Source organism: Pseudogymnoascus destructans (genome assembly GCF_001641265.1).
Source record: "Pseudogymnoascus destructans isolate 20631-21 unplaced genomic scaffold scaffold_20, whole genome shotgun sequence".
NCBI lineage: Eukaryota > Fungi > Ascomycota > Leotiomycetes > Thelebolales > Thelebolaceae > Pseudogymnoascus > Pseudogymnoascus destructans.
Genome location: NW_020167539.1, coordinates 507698 through 530195, shown reverse-complemented (window position 1 = coordinate 530195; position 22498 = coordinate 507698). Strand labels below are relative to the sequence as shown.

General features: G+C 52.1%; 7 protein-coding genes across 7 annotated transcripts; 2 read left to right on the top strand and 5 right to left on the bottom strand.

Annotated features, from left to right (window-relative positions):
* Positions 1-1103: 1103 nt before the first annotated feature.
* VC83_07476 (uncharacterized protein) lies at positions 1104-4374 on the bottom strand. The gene is made up of 3 exons (XM_024471046.1): positions 3524-4374; positions 2993-3366; positions 1104-2937 (listed from the first exon to the last, which is right to left on the bottom strand). The coding sequence occupies exons 1-3, from the start codon at positions 3764-3766 to the stop codon at positions 1329-1331; spliced, it is 2226 nt and encodes a 741-aa protein (XP_024321355.1). The 5' UTR covers positions 3767-4374; the 3' UTR covers positions 1104-1328.
* Positions 4375-8210: 3836 nt separating this feature from the next.
* Positions 8211-10376, bottom strand: RAX1 (Bud site selection protein, Revert to axial protein 1). Its single transcript, XM_024471045.1, has 2 exons — positions 9910-10376; positions 8211-9850 (listed from the first exon to the last, which is right to left on the bottom strand). The coding sequence occupies exons 1-2, from the start codon at positions 10116-10118 to the stop codon at positions 8878-8880; spliced, it is 1182 nt and encodes a 393-aa protein (XP_024321352.1). The 5' UTR covers positions 10119-10376; the 3' UTR covers positions 8211-8877.
* Positions 10377-10587: 211 nt separating this feature from the next.
* RPL31 (60S ribosomal protein L31) lies at positions 10588-11410 on the top strand. Its single transcript, XM_024471044.1, has 5 exons — positions 10588-10612; positions 10684-10778; positions 10858-10932; positions 11011-11112; positions 11165-11410. Exons 2-5 carry the CDS (start codon positions 10686-10688, stop codon positions 11267-11269), a joined length of 375 nt encoding a protein of 124 aa, XP_024321353.1. The 5' UTR covers positions 10588-10612; positions 10684-10685; the 3' UTR covers positions 11270-11410.
* Positions 11411-11670: 260 nt separating this feature from the next.
* UBC11 lies at positions 11671-12796 on the bottom strand. Its single transcript, XM_024471043.1, has 3 exons — positions 12484-12796; positions 12101-12433; positions 11671-12051 (listed from the first exon to the last, which is right to left on the bottom strand). Exons 1-3 carry the CDS (start codon positions 12585-12587, stop codon positions 11949-11951), a joined length of 540 nt encoding a protein of 179 aa, XP_024321358.1. The 5' UTR covers positions 12588-12796; the 3' UTR covers positions 11671-11948.
* A 131-nt stretch (positions 12797-12927) lies between these two features.
* On the top strand, positions 12928-15108 carry CHK1 (Chk1 protein kinase). The gene is made up of 3 exons (XM_024471042.1): positions 12928-13061; positions 13147-13223; positions 13282-15108. The coding sequence occupies exons 1-3, from the start codon at positions 13059-13061 to the stop codon at positions 14822-14824; spliced, it is 1623 nt and encodes a 540-aa protein (XP_024321359.1). The 5' UTR covers positions 12928-13058; the 3' UTR covers positions 14825-15108.
* Positions 15109-16568: 1460 nt separating this feature from the next.
* Positions 16569-20109, bottom strand: SPA2 (component of the polarisome). Its single transcript, XM_024471041.1, has 2 exons — positions 18200-20109; positions 16569-18150 (listed from the first exon to the last, which is right to left on the bottom strand). Exons 1-2 carry the CDS (start codon positions 19208-19210, stop codon positions 16714-16716), a joined length of 2448 nt encoding a protein of 815 aa, XP_024321356.1. The 5' UTR covers positions 19211-20109; the 3' UTR covers positions 16569-16713.
* Positions 20110-20791: 682 nt separating this feature from the next.
* Positions 20792-22338, bottom strand: SSU72 (RNA polymerase II subunit A C-terminal domain phosphatase). Its single transcript, XM_024471040.1, has 3 exons — positions 22187-22338; positions 21722-21973; positions 20792-21666 (listed from the first exon to the last, which is right to left on the bottom strand). The coding sequence occupies exons 2-3, from the start codon at positions 21844-21846 to the stop codon at positions 21009-21011; spliced, it is 783 nt and encodes a 260-aa protein (XP_024321357.1). The 5' UTR covers positions 21847-21973; positions 22187-22338; the 3' UTR covers positions 20792-21008.
* Positions 22339-22498: the final 160 nt, after the last annotated feature.

Here is a 22498-nt window from a genome sequence, read left to right as displayed (position 1 = left end):
TGCATACGTTATGTCTAATGGGGGTCAGTGGCGCAAGATCCAGAATCCACGATTGTTATTCTCTCTCGCGCGATAACACGGCTGACTGGGTTCGCCGACTACTATATTACGAGAGCCCGCAGACCAAGAGAACATCTCAGCCATCATCTTTACCTACTATTCTAGTTAACCCCTTTCCCCTCATTGTGGCTGAGGCTCTCAAGGGGGCTGATGCTAACACAGTAACCAACAGCACAAGAACATTAACGTATTCCACAAGTGATTTACACATAAGTTACTACACGTTCGTGGCGCACGTATTCGTAGAGCTTGCGGGCGATCCGCAAGCTCCTCTACAAGCTCTGTCTGTATCGACAATTTGAGATTGATTCAGGCCCTCCTGAACTGTAAGAACTCCTCCTGTAGCTATATACGACCTCCGCTTTGCTCTCTTCTTCTTCTGCCTCTCATTCTCAGCCCGTAACTGCCTATTCTCCTCTGTAAGAAGAACAGCATATGCATCGCTAGCTGGCAACCCTTAACTAGTTGATTAAGTGCGAGGTCTGTAGGGCTAGGTGGGCTCTGTGTACGACGTCGTGGCGTTGTACGTAGTTACGGACCCAGTTCTTGCGAACTGTAAGGTCCGCAACCTCGAGGGCTCGCTCTTGCTCTCCACCAGCGCGTTTCTGAAGGAGTAGATTGGCCATTTGACGTACAGTATCAAGTCGGGGTGATAGACCGTGTTGATCCATCGATAGTATCCATTGTTCAAGGCTCGACTCTTCATTTTGCGTCAGTTTGAGGCTTTACAGACCGCAAGTCGCGTCGCTAGACGCGACCAAGCATACGAGCATACGCAGTCGAATAAGGCACATCGTACATATCCGTAGCAGCTTTGAGGCTTCGAAACTGCCCTTTTTGGTAACCTTGAATAGCTAGAGCAATTCGACCTTCGTTCTGAGTTAATTGAGAGCTCTGGCGTGGAGGCATTTAGGTTGGAATGTAGGTATATGCGTTTGGTGTAGGGTAACGTTAGGATTACCCCGGCTGACTTGTATTACCGACTCACTTGTGGAATACGTTATATAAGAATAGTTTAACATAATTCACCACACGAGAGAGATAATGCATACTTCAATATAATTCTTTTCATACAGTTTGTAGCTAGAACCGGAGCTATGCTTGCGAAAAATCCCCATGGTATAATCTATTCCCCCCCTTCGCTTTCAATAACTCGCTCCGAGCGTCTTAAACGCATCAATGCCATGCAACTCTTCTCCATCTTCCTCATCAATTCATGTGAATACCCCATCCATCCATCAGAAGCCACCCCGTGACAACCCACCCCCTCAGCGATCCTCCGATTTATCCCTCGCAGATTCAATGATCTCCCTCTTCATCTGCGCCACGCGATCATGCAAATCCATCAACTTCCGATGCTCATTGAGCAACCGGCTAGGATCAGCCTGCAGCTCCTGGTACAGTTTGAGATAGCGATCGTACACGGTCTGGAACCTGGCGCTAGCGTCGATGCAGTGGGTCGGGACGTGTCGGAACTGGTTCCTGTTGTAGATGCTCTTCATCTCGGCGTCGGTGGCTCCGTTGCTGCCAGAGGGGCGCTTTTTCTTGGGGGGTTCGTCGAATTCGGAGTCGACTGCGCGGCGCTTGATGCTGTCTGTAGAGCTGCTCGAAGGTGAAATAGAGGTGGACTGGTGGAGATCTTCCATGTCAGAGGCGTTGGTGGGTGGGGATGAAGCCAGTGGTGATGACTTTTTGGGCGATGTGTTCATTTTAGCACGGCTGTTGTTGATCGAGTGCTGGAGTGTCTTCACATCGTGGGTAGATTGGCCAGAATCAGACACGTGATGCTTCGAGGATGAGACTGATGAGAGACCCGAAGATGATGTGGACGGTGCTTTCTTTGCCTTCTTGGCTGTGCCATTGGTAGCCTCAATAGTATCCATAGCGTCACTCTTTCGCTTGTTTGACTTAACGTCACTTGGTTTGTCCAGAGGAGTCTTCTTGGTGGGCGAACCTTTGTTCGATGTTGAACTTGCGTTGTTCATGTAATCGCCTTCTTCTTCTTCTGAATCGCTGACAAACTGGGCAGACTTGAACGTAGTCTTGGCCTGTTTCTTGGGGGGGGCTACCTTCTTAGGGGCTGGCTTTGCCGCGGACGATTTGCCAGAGAGGCGCTTATCCTGGGCCTCCCGATCTTTTGCAGCCTTGCTCTTCGTGGCAGAGTTCTGTGATGTTGTGCGAGCCATACCCGCGCTCTTTGCAGGCTTGGAAGCCTTATCACCGTCCTCGCCAGCGCTCTCGCGACTAGAGTCCTCTGAGGTCTTGGGCTTGGATTTGGCAGCGAAGTTTCCACCAACAGCAATCTTTGCCTGGATCCTGCTCAGGCACTTTCCCGTTCCGCGCTCCGCCACAGGCAGTAGCATCTGCCATTCAGGTTCCGATGGGTTCAGCCGCAACCTGTCGTAGACATGAATGGCGTTTTCAATTGCGGTTTGACGTTGCGCATCCGATTCATAGTCATGCTTCCAAACATCCAACTCCCTGAAGAATTTCCGAGTCAACTTCCACTTCCCATCTTCCTCATCGGCCACCTTCTCGATTGCATGCTTGTATTCAATTGGTGTGGCAGCAGACGTTCTCAGCTTCTCCAGTTCGCCCATCGTTGCAGGTCCCAGAGCCAGCCTGTGGATGATTGGGCCCCTAATTGCTTTGGTCTTCTCGGCTTGCTGTTGCGACGCAGGAACTGATGTAGGGCCCAGTGAAGGCGACGAGATGGCGTTCAAAGCTGGACTTGTAGGTAAGGAGGACCTCATATTGGATTTTCCAAGCGCTCTCTTGGATGCGAAGCTATTTGAGCTTCCGGTCTTCAGTGGAGCGGCTGAACCACGCTTTTGGACTGGGGGTGGTAGGGCAGAGCTGTCCTTGACAAGTTGAGTCCTGGAGAAATGTTAATAATTCCATTGCAGAATAGAAAATAGTTTATAAAACTCACGTGCTGGCCGATTTCTTTGCATTCTCCATGGCCATGGTATTTCTCAGAGTTTCGAGTGCGTCGTCAGAACCTTGGGTAGGTTCCTTTAATTTTGGGCTGGTTTTGGAAACCTTGTCGTTGGCCATCTGCTTCACTGTTCTTCCTCGCGCATCAACCATCTCAGTCCTGATATTGGTATAATTCTTGGTCAGTGACCCCAGGTTCCATAAGCCGCGAGAGGCAGATTTGCCCGGGCCGCGGGGTGCTGGGTTCGCCATTGCTGAATCGATATTCGTCGGTGAACCTGTAGATGCTTTATGATTTTGGAAAATGTCGTATGAGAAGGGATCTTCGGTGGAAGTGAGTTGGTGAGTTTTGGAACCATATGAAATCGACTGGAGGTTATAAAGTCAGCTTAATTCCTAATTGGGTGTGGCAGTTGAGAACAATAGCTGCAAGTTCACATTGACCCCACTTCAAAGTCAAGTTGACAATGGGGGGCAACCCCATTGTCCTTGCCGCTAAAAATCCTCAATAGCAAGGCTGACTTACAGAATCGGGTCCCAGGGAAAATCGTATAGCCTCTCCACTCTGCACGCAATTTATCATCTCCTCAATCAAAGTATCGGTCAAGGTGAGGCCGATGAGACCATTCGAGGCGGCGCCCGATGGTGCACCAACCTCGAGCGGCAGCCCCGACCGGGGCACCACGAGCGAAGGCATTTTGGGTGGCATTTTGTACGAGGGTGCCGATGATTTCGGGATCGGTTTCCGAGCCGTCGTAGCGTCCTGCATTCTCGCACCGGGCAGTGGTCCTCACTCCCAAGCTGTCTGATGGTAAGGAAACTATGCTCAGTGACCATAATTTGTAGCTTGTCAAGGAATTATGGGCAAATCCATGTCACAATGTATGCGGAAGTCGACGGCCGCTGAATAATGGGCACGGTGAGTGGACACAAGTTTGCGAATGCAGTCGGCGGAGGATTGTGCCTCACAAAGAGGTTGTGAATGGGTATATATGGGTTTGCCAATTCAGAGGCAGGTCGACTGCACGAGAGAGATTGTGAATGGGTTTGCGGAGGTCTGCTGGTCCACGACAATAACAACAACAGCGGGACGAGCGGGCTGCTGGCGGGCTGCTGGCTGGATGAAGGGAAAGAGGCCGATATCGTCGGAGAGGTCTCGGAGGGATTTTTGGCAGGCGGGACGAGGGAGGGATTTGGAGAGTTGAGAGAAGAGGTTGAAGAGAGGGAAGCCGAGTAGGAGTCAAGGCAGAACAGCACAGAGACTAACTATGACGACAACGAAGACTGAAGAGCAAGCAGGTAAGTTTGACTTCAGTCAGCGAGGGAGGTTCCGCAGTGAAAGAAGCGGAGGAGCGGAGGTGGAGGTGGAGGTGGAGTCGACGATTTAGTTGGGTAATAAAGTAATAAAGGTGAGGTGGGCAAGAGAGTTTCGTACTTTCCTTAGTTCGGTAGACCGGACAAGGTACATGTAGATATTGTAGGTGGTACATGAGGAATGGGGAAGAATGAGGCAGAATGGGGCAGAATGGGGCGAAATGGGGAGGGAATGAGCAGGGTTAGAAGTAGAGATACTTGGTAGAAGTTAGGGAAGGGAGGAGAGTGAGTGGTAGTGGAGTGGTAGTGATGGTTAGTGGAGTGGTAGTGATGGTTAGTGGTAGGGTAGTGGTGGTTAGTGGTAGGTGGTGGTAGGGTAGTGTTAGGTGGTGGTAGGGTAGTGTTAGGTGGTGGTAGGGTAGTGTTAGGTGGTGGTAGGGTAGTGGTAGGGTAGTGGTAGGGTAGTGGTAGGGTAGTGGTAGTAGTAAGGAAAGGTACGCTGGTGGGAGAAAGGAAAAGGTACGCTGGTGGGAGAAAGGTACGCTGGGAGAAAGGTACGCTGGTGGGAGAAAGGTACGCTGGTGGGAGAAAGGTACGCTGGTGGGCTGTGCCGGGTTGTCCGGGTAGGTGTAGTAGGGTAAGTTGAGGTGGGAGACATGGGCATCAGATGGAGCGGGAAGGGAAGTATGTACATACCAATAGCCGATAGTACTACACAGTACATATACGAACATGGAGATGCTCTAGAGTAGTAGTGCCAGTGCTGGGAAGTGCTGGGAAGTGTAGAAGTGCTAGAAGTAGAAGTGCTAGAAGTGCTAGAAGTGCTAGAAGTGTAGAAGTGTAGAAGTGCTAGAAGTGTAGAAGTGTAGAAGTGTAGAAGTGTAGAAGTGTAGAAGTGTAGAAGTGCTAGAAGTGTAGAAGTGTAGAAGTGCTAGAAGTGCTAGAAGTAGTGCTAGAAGTGCTAGTAGTGCTAGAAGTGCTAGAAGTGCTAGAAGTGCTAGAAGTGCTAGAAGTAGTGCTAGAAGTGCTAGTAGTGCTAGAAGTGCTAGTAGTGCTAGAAGTGCTAGAAGTGCTAGAAGTGCTAGAAGTGCTAGAAGTGCTAGTGTCAGGTGTCAGCCAATAGTAGCGGCGCTGGTTGAGCCATTGGAACAGAAGGCGAGACACCACGGGTGGTATTATACAGTACGGCCATACAGTACGGCCATACGTCCGTGCGGGTGTGTCTTGAAACCCAGCGCGGGCACGGGCTGGTAGTGCCGCCATCTCCATCTCCACCGACCACCGACGAGTCGTCACAGGTGGCACCTTGCTCGCTCACCGACGTGACGGCGGCGGCACCGCCCCGTACAGTACGGCGGGAGGATAGTGAAATCCTGAGTGGAATCCTGAGTGAAATCCTGAGAATCTCCCCGAGGCAATCCCGAGGTTTTGAGGCTTGTGGCACCAGGCCTTGTACAGACCGCATTCTATTTGTAGTACATACACATCGAGCCGGCAATGGTCGTTCGATAGCCCGTGTCACTAACTCCTGCCTCTGTAACTTATGGTAAGGCGGTAATACAGGCGGGAATCCACTCACACCTCGGCTGCGGCGGCTTCTCCGCCTGACGCTGCAGGCTGCAGGGCTTCGAAAGGAAGTCGAAGTCGAAAGGCCGACTTACCTGAGACATACATACACATATACATATACATCATACACGGCATCCCCTTTGTTGAGAGGCCGTCGTAAAGGATGTAATCCCACAGAGGCAAATATATATATACATCATCACCACCCATCCATCACCAGCAACCCCTCCCATCCCGCCTCAAGCGCAAACCACTCCCCCGTCCATCCCTGCGCCCACCCAAACCCACCGCCACGCCACGAGAGACCCCCCGCCGCGGCTCGCACGCCCAAGTTTCCCGAAACAAGGTACGCCCATGCGAGCTAATCTATCACAACGGATAATCTAAGTGCTGGCGGGCGCGCACACGACGAGCGGGAAGCTGAACCGCATCGCATGGGTCGACGCGGGAAATCGAGCGGGGACCGAAAGGGGGGGACTTTCGGTTCTTTTCTGCTTTATATCTCAGTTGTTCGTCCGAGATGAGCGTGGGCGTTCCACAGCGTAGAGATGTCCACTCCCACATCCCACGTCGTATCCCCCCCCCCCCCAAATCCATCCTGTCATACACCACTACGTCCCTGAAAATGCACGATGACCAGTCCCCACGCATCGCATCGCATCACTTCACCACATCTGGACCGCAAGAGACATCCCATCTCGCACACACAGTTGCGCAGCCCAGCCAAACGACCACGCCCCCCCCCCCCCCCCCCAACTTCCCCACTCGATCGCCAGCCCGGAAGCCGCACCCACCGTCGGTCCGAATCCAAGGCGTGTGGGAGGCGATCACTGGGGAAGTCTTGCGATGGGGGGGGAGGGTTGTTTGGGTAATTGGGCGGGTGTCTGGGGTTGGGTGCTGGCGCGGGGGAGATGGAGTAGAGTATATTAAGTGACTTGACTGGCGACGTGCCCGTCGTCATCGCCGTTGTTGTTCAACTGCCGGAATCCCTCGGCGTGAGAAAGGGTGCTGACTTGGACCATGAGTGCTGACTTGAACCATGAGTGCTGTCTTGAACCATGAGTGCTGACTTGAACCATGAGTGCTGACTTGAACCATGAGTGCTGACTTGGGCTTACTTATTGTTTATCCTTGCTGACTGCAGAAGGGCGAGCTGATGGACAGCGGCGCGGTGCGGTGCGGCGGTGCGGTGCGCTGGGATAGGGTCCAGATCAGATCGGATCGGGCAGGGCGCGACGCTTAGGGATGTGGCTTTGTATGGCCTGTGATTGGTGAGGGCGTGCTTCTGCGATTTTTCAGCTGGGGTTTCAGCTTTCGGTATTTCGTAACTATTGCTTGGGGGCTTTGGCAATGCCTGATGGGGCGTACTGAGCCTCTGTTTCCTATAAGTTATGCAGAAGCCTTCAGCTCCATCAATATCGATGCCAGCGCTGGTCGCATTTCAGATATATTCGACTCATCAGTCTTTCCTTCTTGCGCTGGTCGCTTTGCAAACAGATCCCATCTCTTCACTGCCCTCTTCCTCCTTAATAAGCTACATCAAGCAACTGTACAACCTTGATCCAAAAGCAAAGGGGACACAGAGGCAGATCTGGGGATTACGGGCAATGGGAGAACTTGGCGTCTGGAGAGTACAAGCTTGGGTCTGGAAGAGCTCCCCCACGTCTATTCCGAAAGCCTTGATGACCTTCTACAAAATCAGATTTGCAGAGCCTGAAATAGAGCCTACAATTTCATCACATGCAAGGGGATGATACTGCAGTGGGCACCGGCACCACTTCCCTGAGCACAGCTCATATGAGTACGGGTTTGAAATTTGATATTTGCATTTTCAGTAGAGGAGGCGACAAATCGTTTCAGTCACTGGATCAACAATCACATGGAAAAGTACCTCGGGACGTTGACCCACGAAATGGCTCATGCAATATTCATGCTGTACTGCTGTTATAGTTGCCCCTCATGTATTTCCGAGTACAGAAGTGAAGTTGGGAAGTTGGGTGTAGAGCACGGTATGGCCTGGCAAAAGTTAACAATCTCAATTGAGGACCTGAATCGGTCATACTCATTCATTATTGAATATAATGGTAACCCATGGAATACAGCTAACGTCAATCCCCAAAGCTATCTAACGATGCCCAAATTGCTAGATTTGAAGCTGGCCACCTCGACAACTCGGAAAATAAAAGGACTTCTTCAGGCGCTGCCAACCGGCGTAAGAATGCAGCAGCTCGAAGAAAGAACCTAAAATCAGAAACGGACATTCTAGGAGGAAGCCAAGTCACGCCATTGATTGCGGACACGCAGGGAAGGAGGAAAGCTGACGATCCAGTGAGAAAGAATCATCTATATTAACGATATATAACTATTATATCCATAATGTCTAGACAGAATACAACACTCATTTGGACACTTTTTTGCTGCGAGATCCTTGCCTGTGATGCATTCCTGATTGCTACCAGTGATCGAACGAACAGTGATATCTAACCCCTAACGCTCTACAGGTAGGGTGGTCTAATGGAAGACCCAGCTCCCCAGCTGCCAGTGAGCTCTTCTGTTTAATGTAACATATAATTTCACTCGTACAAATGTCACTGGAAAGCATAATCCAAAAGCCACCCATCGCTTTGATGCAGGGCATAGCACGAGAAACTCCATTGAGGTATACTGCTCATATTACACGACAAGCAAAAACAAGCAAGTCCACCCCCACAAGGCCTACATTAGCCACACTAGACAACAGATCCCCTGACCACGAGCAAGTAGCCGATGCCACACTACCCCCATGAAACTCCCCCGAGGCACATAGCCCATATAGTTCTGGCCCAACAAGGCACCAGTTTCGAAAGAGCAATCCCATACGCCGTCGCTTCGCTAAACTCCCTCGTAAATCATCAGAATAAAAACACAAGCCCCTTCCTCTACTTCCCGCCACCACCCTTGGCCTCCCCATGGTCGCCCATCTTCTGATTTTGTTGTTGACAAGTAAAAATGTGACGCTCAGAGGCGCTTGCCAGGTACAAAAATGAAAAGCACGCAGAGTGCAACGTCGATAAGGAGTGTGACGCCCAAGACCATGATAGATCGCTTATTAATGAGCTTGCGAATGAACGGCTCCCGGATCTTCGAGTAGCTCATCCACGCGTACTCGCTGAAGCCAGCGAGACCCATGATCGGGTCCAGCGAGTACTGGTGCGATGCGAGGGCGTACACACCGATCGTGAATGGGAGGACCAGCCAGCAGCGCGTGAGGCGCGACTTGTCGAGCAAGATGAGAATGAAGGCAGCCCAGAAGCCACCGAAGAGGGCGAGGAGACCGATGATGAGACGGGTCATGGTGGAGGTTGGGACGAGGTTGCCCAGGGCCTTCATGCGCAGGAAGCCGGGGAAGGCGTCACGCTCCATGGCTTGGAAGACGTAGTCCTTGGCGGAGTCGAAGACTTCGGGGTCGTCGCGGCTGAGCTCCTCGATCGAGACGGTGATGTCGTTTGTGATGCTGTGAGGGAGGATAATCTCGCGCTCGGCGCTGGGGAGGAGGTAGGTGTAGAGGATCTTCTCGGCCGATTGGCGAATGTCTGAGCGGGCGACTGCGTGTGCAGGGGAGTTGGAGTCGGAGTTTGGGTCGTTGGGGCTGCCCATGAAGCTTGGACGGGGGCGCTCGTTGGACGTTGTGTTGCGGCCTGCACTGGCCGAGACAGCTGATGTCAAGCTACCCGTTGGGGAGTGGCCGTTGCGTCCTTGGGCGGCCTCTTCACGGAGAAATGCCGACATCTGAGCATCCTGGTCCTTTTCCTTTTCGGTTGAGAAATATGAGGGTCCAGCCACGGGGTGATTCATGTCTCCAAGGCCTTCCAGGATTGCCGAGGAGCGCTTGGAACCTCCCTGCTCAAGTTCCGGGGTCCCGACCAGAATCGAGCGACGTAACTTCCGGACATAGTGGCGGCATAGCGACATGTGCTGTGCTACATCGAGCCTGAACAGAGTCAGACAACTTTGAACAGAAGGGACTGGGCATTGGGCTATAGAACATACCAGAAATCCAGATAGTCAACAGATCTTTGTTGATCTCGCATGTATATGTAGAATGAAAACAGATCCACAGGTGGTAGAGTCCTCCGGCTAAGAACCTCAAACAGAGTAGGAAGACGGTTCCGGTTCATGTCCGGCTCCGGTGAGGGAGTGGTATTGACGCCGACACCCCCTCCAGCTGGGACTGGGCTCCCCAATATATTGTCACCCATGGTGTTGGCTTGTAGGTTGAGGTTGATGTAGTGTTGGATATCCTCAGTAAGGTGTGTCGTATACGAGGGGTGCGTTGTCCCACGATGCTGGTACAGAAAGCGGTCGCAATGCGGAGATCGAAGGTATAGAGCGCAAGACCGACCCAGTAAATAACGAGTGACACAGCTGGATGATCTATCGGATATATCGCAGCATGTCGGGGTGAGGAGTCTTGAATTGTGAAGGAAGAAATGCAGAACGAGCGCGTTGCTAGGTTGTCACGGTCAATTTCATGAAACTTGCACTAAGGGGGCTGGATCAGGGACCTTAAATTACGACCGCCTGAGGCATCAAGACCCTGACGACACAAAGTCCCAAAGCCGCACCCACAAAAACGGCGCCAGACCATAAAAACTCGCTAAAAGTCTTGGCACGCACATTCACAACTTTCCAAACTTTCAACCGCTCGTGCCAGTATCACGACTCCTCAATCGACAACTCGCGACCACCTTCAGTAAGGCTTTCCGTCCCAGAGAATCGTGCGCATCAAGCGCATTTTGATCTATCAATACTGATACTTTACAGCCATGTCGACGACCACCAAGAAGACGGGCAAGACCCAGCGCTCCGCCATCGCCGACGTTGTCGCGCGCGAGTACACCATCCACCTTCACAAGAGAGTATGTTCGATCTATAACACACCGATCTGATGGGAAGGGTGATGGAATAGAGCAGAAATGCTAATTATTCTTTTCACAGCTCCATGGTGTCTCGTTCAAGAAGCGTGCACCAAAGGCCATCAAGGAGATCAAGGCTTTCGCAACCAAGTCCATGGTACGATATCCCCACACACATCAACGGGCAGAGACCTGGGATCAGGGGATGGGTTACTGACAAGTTTTACGCATATAGGGCACCACCGATGTCCGTCTTGACCCGCAATTAAACAAGAAGGTCTGGGAGGCTGGTATCAAGGGATGCCCATACAGACTCCGCGTCCGCATCTCGCGCAAGGTTAGTTTTCACACCTAATCACTGCCATCTTTCCGTGACTAACCCATTTCAGCGTAACGACGAGGAAGGCGCAACTCAACGCTTGTATAGCTACGTCCAGGCTGTTAACGTCAAGAGCGCGAAGGGCCTTCAGACGGCTCTCGTCGAGGATGCTTAGATGTATGTTCGTGGGGGGGCGCGGGACCTGGAGTTAGCATTATGCTACGGCAGCAAATGACATGTGCTTCTTTTCCCTCAATTTTACTTGCATTGTGATGCTCCACTGATGATTTATATCACCGATTATGTCCTCCACCATCGAGTCGAGTTGCGTGAGAAACATTGTCTGTCGTCGACTCTGCCAAATCGGGAGGCTATGCATATTGCATGTCCTGTGCACGAACTACCTACCAAAGCCGGAGACTATGCATATTACAGGTGTTGTACACGAACTTCACTGCCTTATACGTCTACGTCTACGACTGGGAGATTTCTCAATATGCTCCAGTAAACTTAAAATCTCCCCCGGGAATCATAGTTTCATTGCTCACGAATTTCACATCTACGCCTACGACAAAGGGATTTCTCAATATGCTCCAGTAATCTTAAAAATCTCTCCTGGGAATCATCGTTGCATTATCCCTAGCCCACCATCCGCATATCTATGCCCCAAGCCCAACCCAGTACTCCACACTCCCTGCGTTTCAAAATGCGTCGCTATGAGAGGGGTATTATGGCCCAAGCGGTGGCCAATCAGTGATAATGCATCTAACTCTCACCAGCTGCCAATGCTGGTGCCCGGAGCGCAAAAATTATACAATCCCCTTTATAAAAAGCCATGTCCTCCAGCCCCTCATCTACTCGTCATCTATATCTACATGACGGGCAGTGACCTTCTTCTGGAACTCTGCCGGGTCTTTGTCCCATAGCTCGGCAGCTTCACCGTTCAATGGCGACGCACTAGACTGAATTAGTATCCTTTGACTAATGAGCACGGTGAAAGACATACTTGTTCGGCTCTCCAAGCAAACTCTGGAGACTCAGGAGGACAGTCTGGATGTTGTACGCCGCCGTCCACTTATCCTTGAGGATATCGAGACAGATCCTGCCTGAGAAGTCCACGTTTGGGTGGTAGATGGGCGTCTTGAAGAGAACAGTGGGAGGGGCGTATGGGTAGTTGGATGGGAAGGCAAACGACAGTTTGAGGCTCAGGTTGGCGTATGGAGTGTCATCTGGGCCCTCGATCGTCGCAGTCCAGGAGAGCAGGTCTCCATCAGCAGAGGGGAATGCTGAGATCCCCGGGGCGGAGGATGTCATGAGCTGCATGAGCTCTGTTTGAAGTCTAAGCTTTGTTAGCAGGGCAACTCGGTCTCTGGAATGGAGCAAAAAAACCTCTTAGTCGTGCTTACGGCGTCTGGTCCACGCCTTGCCGCTCCCGGCTTTCCACTCGGCACTGAGCCTGGTGCTGTGTTTTGGGAATCCATCTCGAAATCCATGGTATAGAAAGGAATCAAGGAAGGCAGCGTCAAAGCTTAAATGGCGTCGGTACAATGAACAAAGAACGTCGGTTATGAAATTAGAACTGCCCGAGACAGCCCCAAGCAACCAAAAGTGCAATTGTCAAAAAGGAAAGGCGATTATGGAGAGCAAGAGGGAGTAATATATCGTTAGGAATCGTGCGTTTTTACACTTCGCCTCCATACTCCGTATGTTTACACTGGAGGCCGTTGCCCTCCAGCAACGGGTCTGACCCGCGCTAGCGCGTGAGTTTACTGGGCCCAATGCACGTAATAAGGCTCCATCACCTGCTTTCGCGAACCGTTGACGCGATCTTCGTCCCACATGAAACGTACAGGCGACAATAACAAAGATTATTGGGCGTGAGGCGTTTTGGTAAGGTTATCAATCCCGAGTTGGATGCAATCTTTGGATACAATCTTCGGATTCCTCATACAGGCGCCATCAGTATGGTAAGCTGCACACCGTATATATTTCTTTCTATGGACAACATGATGATGTTCAAGGACGATGGCTGATAACAATATCCCCTTCCAGTCTCAACTCGATCCGCTGCCAGCCGATTTGCCATTTCGCATTGTATCAAAGACGATCGGACGAGGGGCATATGCTTCGTATGTTCTGAACAAATGCAGCCTTTGTTTTGCAAGACATGTCTAACAAGAGAGACAGGATAAAAAAAGCCATCCCGCCAACAACCACCAACCCAGTCTTCGCCGTCAAGTTCATTCACAAGACGTACGCCGTCAAACATGGCCAGATATCAGCAAAGCAGATTGCGATGGAGGTATCCCTCCACTCGCATGTTGGACAACACCCCAATATCATAGAGTGGTTTGCAACCGGCGAAGATTCGATATGGAGGTGGATCGCAATGGAATATGCCTCTGGAGGCGACTTATTCGACAAGATTGAGGCAGACGTTGGAGTCAGCGAAGATATTGCGCACTTTTATTTTCTCCAGCTTATAAGTGGAATGGGCTACATGCACTCAAAGGGCGTCAGCCACCGCGATATCAAACCAGAGAACATCCTCCTCTCCGAGAATGGAGACTTGAAGATAGCGGATTTTGGCCTCGCAACCCTTTTCGAGTACCAGGGGAAGACGAAGCTAGCCACGACAATGTGTGGAAGCCCCCCATATATTGCCCCAGAAGTCATAAGTTGTGCGAGAACTACAGACCCGAGGACCCGCGCCACCAAGGGCAGCGGCTATGCGGCGGATTTGGTGGATCTCTGGTCTTGCGGTGTTGTGCTTTTCGTTCTTCTCGTGGGCAACACACCCTGGGACGAACCAACTTCTTCATCTTGGGAATTCAACGAGTACGCCGCAAATAGTACTGCAAGCGCCGACAGTCTTTGGGAGAGGCTCCCTTCGTCCACCCTGTCCCTTCTACGCGGCATGATGAGCATCGACACCACCAAGCGCTTCTCTCTCGAAATGATTCGGAGGCATCCTTGGTATACGCGGAAGAATCCATTGCTCACTCCTGAAGGCCGGATGGCTGATCCCCTTGGCATGGCAGCTAAGATGTTGGAGAACCTCCATATTGACTTCAGCCAGCAGCCGGCAGCCTCCCAAAGGCAGTCCCAGTATAACCACGACAAAATGGATGTCGACTCTTCAGAGGAAGTACGCAAGGTACCATCCTCGCAACCAAATACACCGATAAGCGACCCCTTCTTCGAGCTGGAGCGCCCTGTTCGTGTTTCTGCGGTCGCCGCTAGCCAGCCAGTGTCCAACAATACTGTCCCAGGACATTACTTGCCGCCAAACTCCTCGCTCGCAGATGAGCCTTCGATGTCCCAATTTACTTCTGTGCCAACGGTATCGCTGTCATTAACACAGCATGCGCGTCGTTTCCAGGATATTGTTCCCGCATACTCGCTCACGCGGTTCTTCTCTCACGTTCCCCCCGCTTTGCTGGCTGGCCTTCTTGGGTCGGCGCTTCACACACTTAATATCCCGACTCCACCACCACCTGTTTGTGAGAATCAAGAGACAGTATCATGGATAAAAGTGAAGACAACAGATGGAAGAGGCTGTAGTCTGAACGGAGACATTCTGGTGGAAAGATATGACGGTGGATCAGAGGTTGGGCAACTGTTAGAGGTGAGGTTTGTGAAGATCAAGGGTGATCCGCTGGAGTGGAGAAGGCTCTTCAAGAATGTTGTGATACTATGCAAGGATGGGGTTTATGTGCCTGGTGGCTAAGGAGCGAATGGATTTTATTGATGGCATGGTTGGAGTTGGATAACGCGCTTGGGGATTGGGTCTTTGATAGATATTAATCGTCATCTGGAACGGAGGCTGCAGAATAATAAGAGTCTTCAGAATTTGGTGTAATTCACCATTTAGCAATGTTCTCACGTTTCTCTGCCAAGAATCTACGACCATGACATGAGTCTCATTTACAGCAACTACAATCAATGTCCGTCCAATCTCAACAAAAGGAAATGCAAGATAGACAGCATCTCATCGAGCAGCAGAGGTAACTAAGTTGGTTTTAGCTATTAGAGGAAAGAAAATTGGAAAGTGGGTGTCAGTTCAGTAGAATAGAGTAGAGGCGTTCCGTTGCTCCTTTCTTACTCCGACCGTGACCGAGTAGCAATCTACTGACCAAAATAAGGCTGCGATCTTGTCACCTGGTGCTGGACCATCCGACCGAAGACACCCCTCTCTGTTCGCAAGCAAAATGGACGCCCTGCCAGATGAGATTATTGTTTACCTGTTTTCCTGTAAGTGAAGCCAGCTTGCCTTGTGTGTTTCGCAACTAACAAGGCCACATAGTCCTCACACCACCAGAGATCACCACAACCCAGCTTGTGTGTCGCCGCTTCCTTAGAATCGGGCGTGATCACAATTTATGGCGCGACGAGTGCCTCGAAATTTGAAGAAAACGAGCAAAGCCGATACCAACCGTTTCCGCCGGCGAGCCCTCGTTCTGGAGATGTGCCCGGAGCTGCAGCGGAAGACTAACTTGGGCAACGCTCTGTGATATCAGTGGCTCGCCATGACCAGCAGAACAGCAATCAGAGGGCAACCGAGAGAATACGCGTGATGGCTAACTGGGACCCGTCGTACCAAGCAGAGAAGGTAGACTGGTGTACAGAGTTCATCCACCGGACGGCACCGATCTGCACCAGGTGGTTCCAAAAACCTTTGAAACAGGGCGGTGGGACAGAATCGCCATTGGAGGTCCGCGGTATGGGGCGTATTATCTTCCTGGCAGTGAAGATGTGGGAATGACCGTTGCCACGCTACAAGACGGCAGTGTTTGCCTCTGGAGTGTTTGCCTCTGGGATGTTAATTGTTAATTGTACGATCCTCGCATCCACAAAACAGGCCCTCCCGGGAATTCCGAGCTAGAGCGGCTTGAGGGCCAACATGAAGCTCCAGCATTTCGTCGAGCGCCCAAGTTACAAGGAGATTACAGTATTCGACGACCAGTCGCGAAGCCGGTGGCATTGTCGATTTATGTAGAAGGTTTCTTTCTAGACCTCGGACCGTCATACACTCAGGGCCGAGGCTTTCTTCCTTGACGTATATTCCTTACTCATTTTCAAAAGACCCAGCTGCCTGTGGCCGAGGTGCGCTCAATAAAACCAACTCCAGGAAACACCCTCATAGCATGTGGCGAGTATGGGGATAGAGGCTCGTTGGGCGTTTATGGACTTTCAGAGCTGCCCCAAGGACACTACTACAGTCGGTCCGGGACGGACTCTACATTCTGCATTCAAGAACAAACTACGCAAAATTCTCCTCCTCATCTAACCCATCCACCACCCTAACCAACTCCTTCGTCTCCCTCGCAATCTCAAACGCCACCGGTGGCAATCCCTGCGTCCAGACCTTCCGCTCCGCATCCGTCGCCAGCTCCGCACCGCGCTCCCCCGCATCGAGGACGCGCTCGCGGCATACTTCGAGCTTGCGCACTATGCTCTCTGCTTCGTGGCGGAGCTGGGCGGCGGCGTCGGAGCGGTCGTCCATGCTGGTTTCGGTGGCGGACATGACTTTCTCGACGACGGCGGCGATGGAGGCGAGCTCGGCGATTATAGCGCCGACGCCGTTGTCGGAGCGGATGCTCGAGACGAGGGATTGGATCATTTGGACGAGGAAGGCGGTTTGGTCTTCGAGGAAGATCTGGGTTGTGTTAGTATATCACAATAAACTATTGTCGGGCTTGCCAGGCAGGCTATTGTAGGGCTTACCTTCAGATCCTCAATCTCGTTATTTTGCTCCTGCCCACGGATCCCAAAGGCACCCATTGACCCCAGCGGCGCGGGTGGCAGCTTCCCATTCACGCCATTCTGGCCACTTCGCGAGAGCGAGCGGCGCCATGGCTCGGCCTTGGAGCCGCTGCGGGAGCGGGGAACTCTAGAGTTGCGAGGCGAGTTGACGGGGCTGTACATCGAGGAGACGTTGCTCTGGCGCATGCCCATGAAGGGGGCGGAGATGTTGTTGTCCTTGCGCTCGCCGTTGGTGGGGTAGTAGCTTGGGGTCTCGATTGGCTGGAGGGTCTCGTTGTCGTCGTCTTCGAGTTCACTGGCGGGAGTGGGCCGGATCTTGACGGTGCTGATGAGCTCGACTACGGAGGTGGTGAGGTGGGATGCTGCTGCGTCGAGGAGGGAGACGGGCGAGAGTCCCTTGGCGGCTGTGAAGTTCTTGGAGGCGGTGATCAGGTTGTTGGCAGTTGCGGAGACGCGGGCCTTGAGCTTCGCTTGGCCTTGGGCAAGCTCGGGGTTGTTTGTGGAGTTGTCGATGTCTTGCGTAATGTTGCGAACACAGATAACCACGTTCTTCATGTACTCAACAACGTTCTCGGGGGTCTCGGAGCGAGCGGTTCGTAGCAGCTCATCGATGGAGATCTGGAACTTTGTGACGTGGACATCCTTGACCAGTCCATCGGGGGAGTTATGGCTGCTCGTAGTCTGCTTAGGTTGGATAGTGAGGCCAATCGACGAAGCCCGGGCGTTTCTTAATTGAGTCTTCGTCCTTGCGTATCGGTTCCTCCAATCCTCGACCTCGGCTTCCAGCCTGTTGACTTGGACCACAAGCTGCTCCTCCTTCTCCCAAGACGTCCCGTTGCGCTCGGTGAGCAACTTCATCTCCCTCAAGAAATTCCCAGCCTCTCGCCGAACATCATCCGTCGTCTGTTGCTGCTCTTCCAACTCGGCCCTCAACTCCTCGTTCTCGCGCTCCAGTGCCTCATTCCCACCTCCACCTCCTGAGACGCGCAGCTGTTCTAAATGATCGCTCAGGTCCCTCTCCGTCTCCGAGTGCTCGGCGCGTAGCCTGTCAAGCTCCGACTGCAGCGACACGTACAGGTTCTCGGCGTCTGCCAGCTTTTCTTCCAGCTTCAGCCGCAGCTCCGAAAACTCTTGCTTCTCTGCATTCGCAGCTGTCGACCTGCTACGTTCGCCGTCCAAAACATCATTAAGCTCCTCGTCCTTCTGCCGTAACTTCTCTTCCAGCCCGCCGACCTTTTCTCGTAGTGCGACCACTTGCTCCTCGTATTCTTTTAATTGCTTTTTATCCTCCTATATATTAGTTAGTAGTGATATTTGCACAACTCTCACTATCACATACCTCTGCCTTTGCGCCAACGCCCGCTATTACTGCGCTCTCTAATCCAAATGCATCCGAGTCATTATCCTGATCGTCATCATCCTCCACCATTGTACTCTTATTAGGCACCAGCGTGTTGCTCTGGTACGTCTTGGGCAATGGCCGGCCATAGTCGTTCGGTAACATGCCAGGGGATCCAGGCTGCCCACCTCCCACACCGCGAGTTCCACCTCGAGACTCGCTCCTCGCGTATCCCACTGAGCTGGCCTCCGACGGCCTCCGCATCCGCATTCTCGGGTCGACCGGGGTTCCATTCCCGCTCCGGCTGATATCCCCTCCAGCAAACCTTGGAAACCTCCGCTCCAGCTCGTAGAATACGTCGGTTGCCAGATCCCTAAACCGCGGTGGCGGTAGCGTGGACAGTTTTTGTCGCGCCTGGTTGCGCTTTGGGTGGAAGGTATCTTTGGGGAGCAGAAATTGCGGTGGAGAGTTTTGTTCGTTCAGCCCGGCGACAGATTGCTTGCGGCCCGCAGCATGCCTCCGCAATAACTCGTCGAACACATCCATGCTCAGTTCCTGGAATTGCACAGGTGACAGTCGCAGCAGCTTGTCTCGCGCCTTGTTCGGCCTTGGGTTGCCCTTCTCATCGCGCAGAGACGCAGCCAGAAACCTCTTGAGAGAGACGTAGTGCTCGCTCAGTATGCCTTCAAACTGTTCATCCCTGCGGTCTCGCCCACCGGCAGGCCCTCCGTTCATGGAACCATTGTACAGACTTGTCGGGATGCTGGAGCGCGCTATCGATGCTGGCGGTGAGGGTACATTTCCGTTCTGGCTCTCAGGCCCCCTGGGAGGAAATCCTCCTCCGTTCATCATCCCGTTGGAGCCGCTCGAGACCCGTGGTGTTATTAGGTTTCCGCGATTGATCGGGGAGTATGGAGGGTTCTCCTCAAGTCCCTGGTATTTGGAGATGCCCGACCACTCGCTTCCGCCTCCTATTGAGACTGGGGACAAAGGTCCAGGGCTTCGATTCATTGTATGGTTAGTCGCTTTATTGTAGGTCCACAGACTGGTTGCGACAAAGCGACAGTAGGTAATCCAGGCTCGGCACAAAATATATATCCTCCTCGGCTTCTATAATATATGTTCAGGTATGTCCGCGGATTCGTGGCTCGAAGAGTCGGATCTTGAAACGCAGGACGTCGGCGATTATTCTCAAGTGTACATTAACGTGTAATTGGCGTCAGACATGAATCTCGTGAACTATTCAGAGCGCCGCCGTTCAACCGTATTGAATTCGCTATTCGTAGCTCTGCTCGTAGCGTTGGCAAGGACGGCGCAAGGTGGACGTGGTTGGCGGGAGTTGAAAGAAAGTTGGTGGTGGTCAGGGGAGGGAGAACCGCACGTAGTCTTCGGTGAGGTACCAGCTCAGAACTCGCCGACGGCTCGAATATCAAGAGCCCTTGGGTGAAGCTAGATAAAGTAGAGCAACAGCAATACCCTTTTGTCGAGAAGAGGAAGACGAGTGGGCAAGGTTGGAGGATTGGAGGCCCTGAAAGTATGAAAGGGGGTGTAAGGGGGAGAAAAGTGGAAGGGGGAGAGGGAGGAGGGATGTGGTGGATGTGGTGGATGTGGTGGTGGGTGAGTTGAGGGGCGTGTGGTCGGTCGGATAGCGCTAAAAGTGGCTGTTGGTATCCAGATAGACTTTAAGTGACTTTATGTCCCTAGGACCACAGAAAGACAGGATGGGGATTTTTCACATTTCGCTATTCCCTATTCCGGGGCAGAAGACATGCGACAGCCAGTGCGACAGCCAGTGCGACAGCCAGTGCGACAGCCAGTGCGACAGCCAGTGCGACAGCCAGTGCGACAGCCAGGCGTGTATAGGGAGTACAGAGTACGGGGTACAGAGTATGGGGTACAGAGTAGGGGAGTCAATCAGTGCTACTACAGCCAGCAGAGACGATCGTAGAAGTAATTTAAAATGTGGACTCCTTTCCTTCCCACGGCGGCGGAGTGGGACGGTATATCAATCAACAGGGGGTTGGGAATTACAGAAGCTTCTTTTTAAAATGAGATGCAATGTAGAATGTACTGGGAGACGAGGGCTATTGATGCATGTACAGTACCTCGGTCATAAATCGCAATGTGAGAATTCAAAAAAGAGAAGTGATCTGTGATATTGTCTAGTATGGCACACGGCGGTCAAATTGGGGAGGAAGCTGAAGAGTCTGCAGAGTCCGGAGAGGCTGGAGAGTTATCCCCAGATCGTCGACTTATCCAATCACATTCCCCCATTGGGTCTCCTCTAGTCAGGAACAGCACAGGATCCCTTGTAAAGCGCATAACGCACCATCTAAACATCTTAGCTGGTCCCGCCCGGGACTGCGCCGGGCGGGACCAACGACGGAGAGTACTGTACGTACACAGGACGAGTCTTGGAGTGAGACAATCCAACAACCCAAGTATGCACAGTTCCAATTTCGATGATTGATGGCCAGAAGATTCTGCAACGAAGCCCACCGTGTTTCACTGCGGATTCATTCATCATGTTTTGCTCTGTTTCGGACGTTCCGGTGCAACGACACGCACGGGATCGATGGATGATGGATGGATGATGGATGGATGATGGATGGATGACGGATGGAGACGGATGGAGACAGATGGATGACAGATGGATGACAGATGGATGACAGATGGATGGACGGTTCCACTTGTGTTGCGAGACTCATCAAATTATACAATGCACTTCATTTCTTCTTCATTTCGTCCAAGCCGACTTGGTATATCCTCGCGCACACACCGACAGCATAAAAGCATAGGCCACCCCATCTTAAAACCAGGCCAGTGTCCATGTCGCAGGTAGGTTTGGCCATCGCTCCTGCCATTCACCGATAATGTCCGGGACCCTCTCGTCGAAGCCCGACCTACCCGCAGTACTGCCTCGGTCAAATGACGAGGCTCCGCGGATATCACGCTCCTCTGCAGCTGCCTTGTTCAGCGACTCGGCGAGATCCAAGATGCCGCGTCCACCCACCAAGGCCTCTTCATGGTTATCCTTGATATCCACGTTGATGACGTGGACGGGGCGGTTCAAGGGCGAGCCCCGGCTGAGGAGATCGTCAACTACGGCGTCCCAGCATCTCTCTTCACAAGTGATCACGATATCAGCAACTCCCCCCTCCGTCCCCTCAAACCCTCTCTCCTTCGCATGATCTAGTCTAGGCATCCCAACCTGCCAGTCCTGCCATCGCTCTGGGCCCCATTTCACGTTGCGATTCCGGTCAAGCATGTTCAATATCCCATTTGCCCGGTACAAGCGCGGATCCTTCGCATCAAGCTCCTTGTACATGCTATCGTACGAGGTCTTGTTGAAGTGGTATACGTTGGGGGTGTTCATTGAAGCTCCCGGCAGACGCACCAGGGAACCCGTGCCAAATGAGATGACAGGGAAGTTGGCTGCCGCGAGTCGCAGGTGTGCTTCCATCGATCTGTGTTGCCTACCTTTAGCGATTGGAGATGGGAAGTACTAATGCGGCTACATACCTGTTGTTGTTACTGGCACAAACAGTGCAGAACTTCAGTTTGAATCCACCAGCGTCTGGTTGACCCCCGTTGGCAACAGTTACGTCGCTGGCAGGAGCCGCAGCAGCTGCTACTGGCCGTGGCATTGTGAATTGTCAGGTAGTATGAGCTTGCAGTTGTCGTATGGGATGGGACAGCTGTGGGCCTGGAGGGTAAAAGTTTCGGCTAGACAGCATGGTCTACTGTCCACCGCAGAACAGTCACATCCGGTATCTGAAGGTCACCAACGTTAGCTGCAGCCCTGTGAAGAGGTTGTGATAGCAGTGAATGGTTCTTGTGAAGGGCTTTCAGTCAAAAGTTGTATATTAATTTAAAAAGTTGTGTCATCATGAAGATAAGACAGCTCCAATAAGTGATCATCAGGAAGCAGAGGGGGAGGAGAGATTGTAGTGATGCGTAGCAGCAGAGACAGAAACTGAGGCTTACCAGAGTGTCCAACGTCCCAAGATATGCGTGCAAGACTAAGGCTTACCAGAGTGTCCAACAGTCCCAAGATATGCGTGCAAGACTGAGGCGGTGAATGTCAGTGTTTTGTTGGTATTATTGGTATTTTGATGTTTTGGTGATTTGATTGTTGGGTTTTTCCATGGGGAAGGGTTAAGCAGGAAGAACAGAAGAACACAGCATTTCCCAATCAGACGCTAATCCTCTTCCGTCCGTAGTCACCACCCAAAAACATGAAACGTCTAAAAATAGCCTCGTGCGCCCATGTTCTGTCCGAGTCTCGAAAGTTCAAAT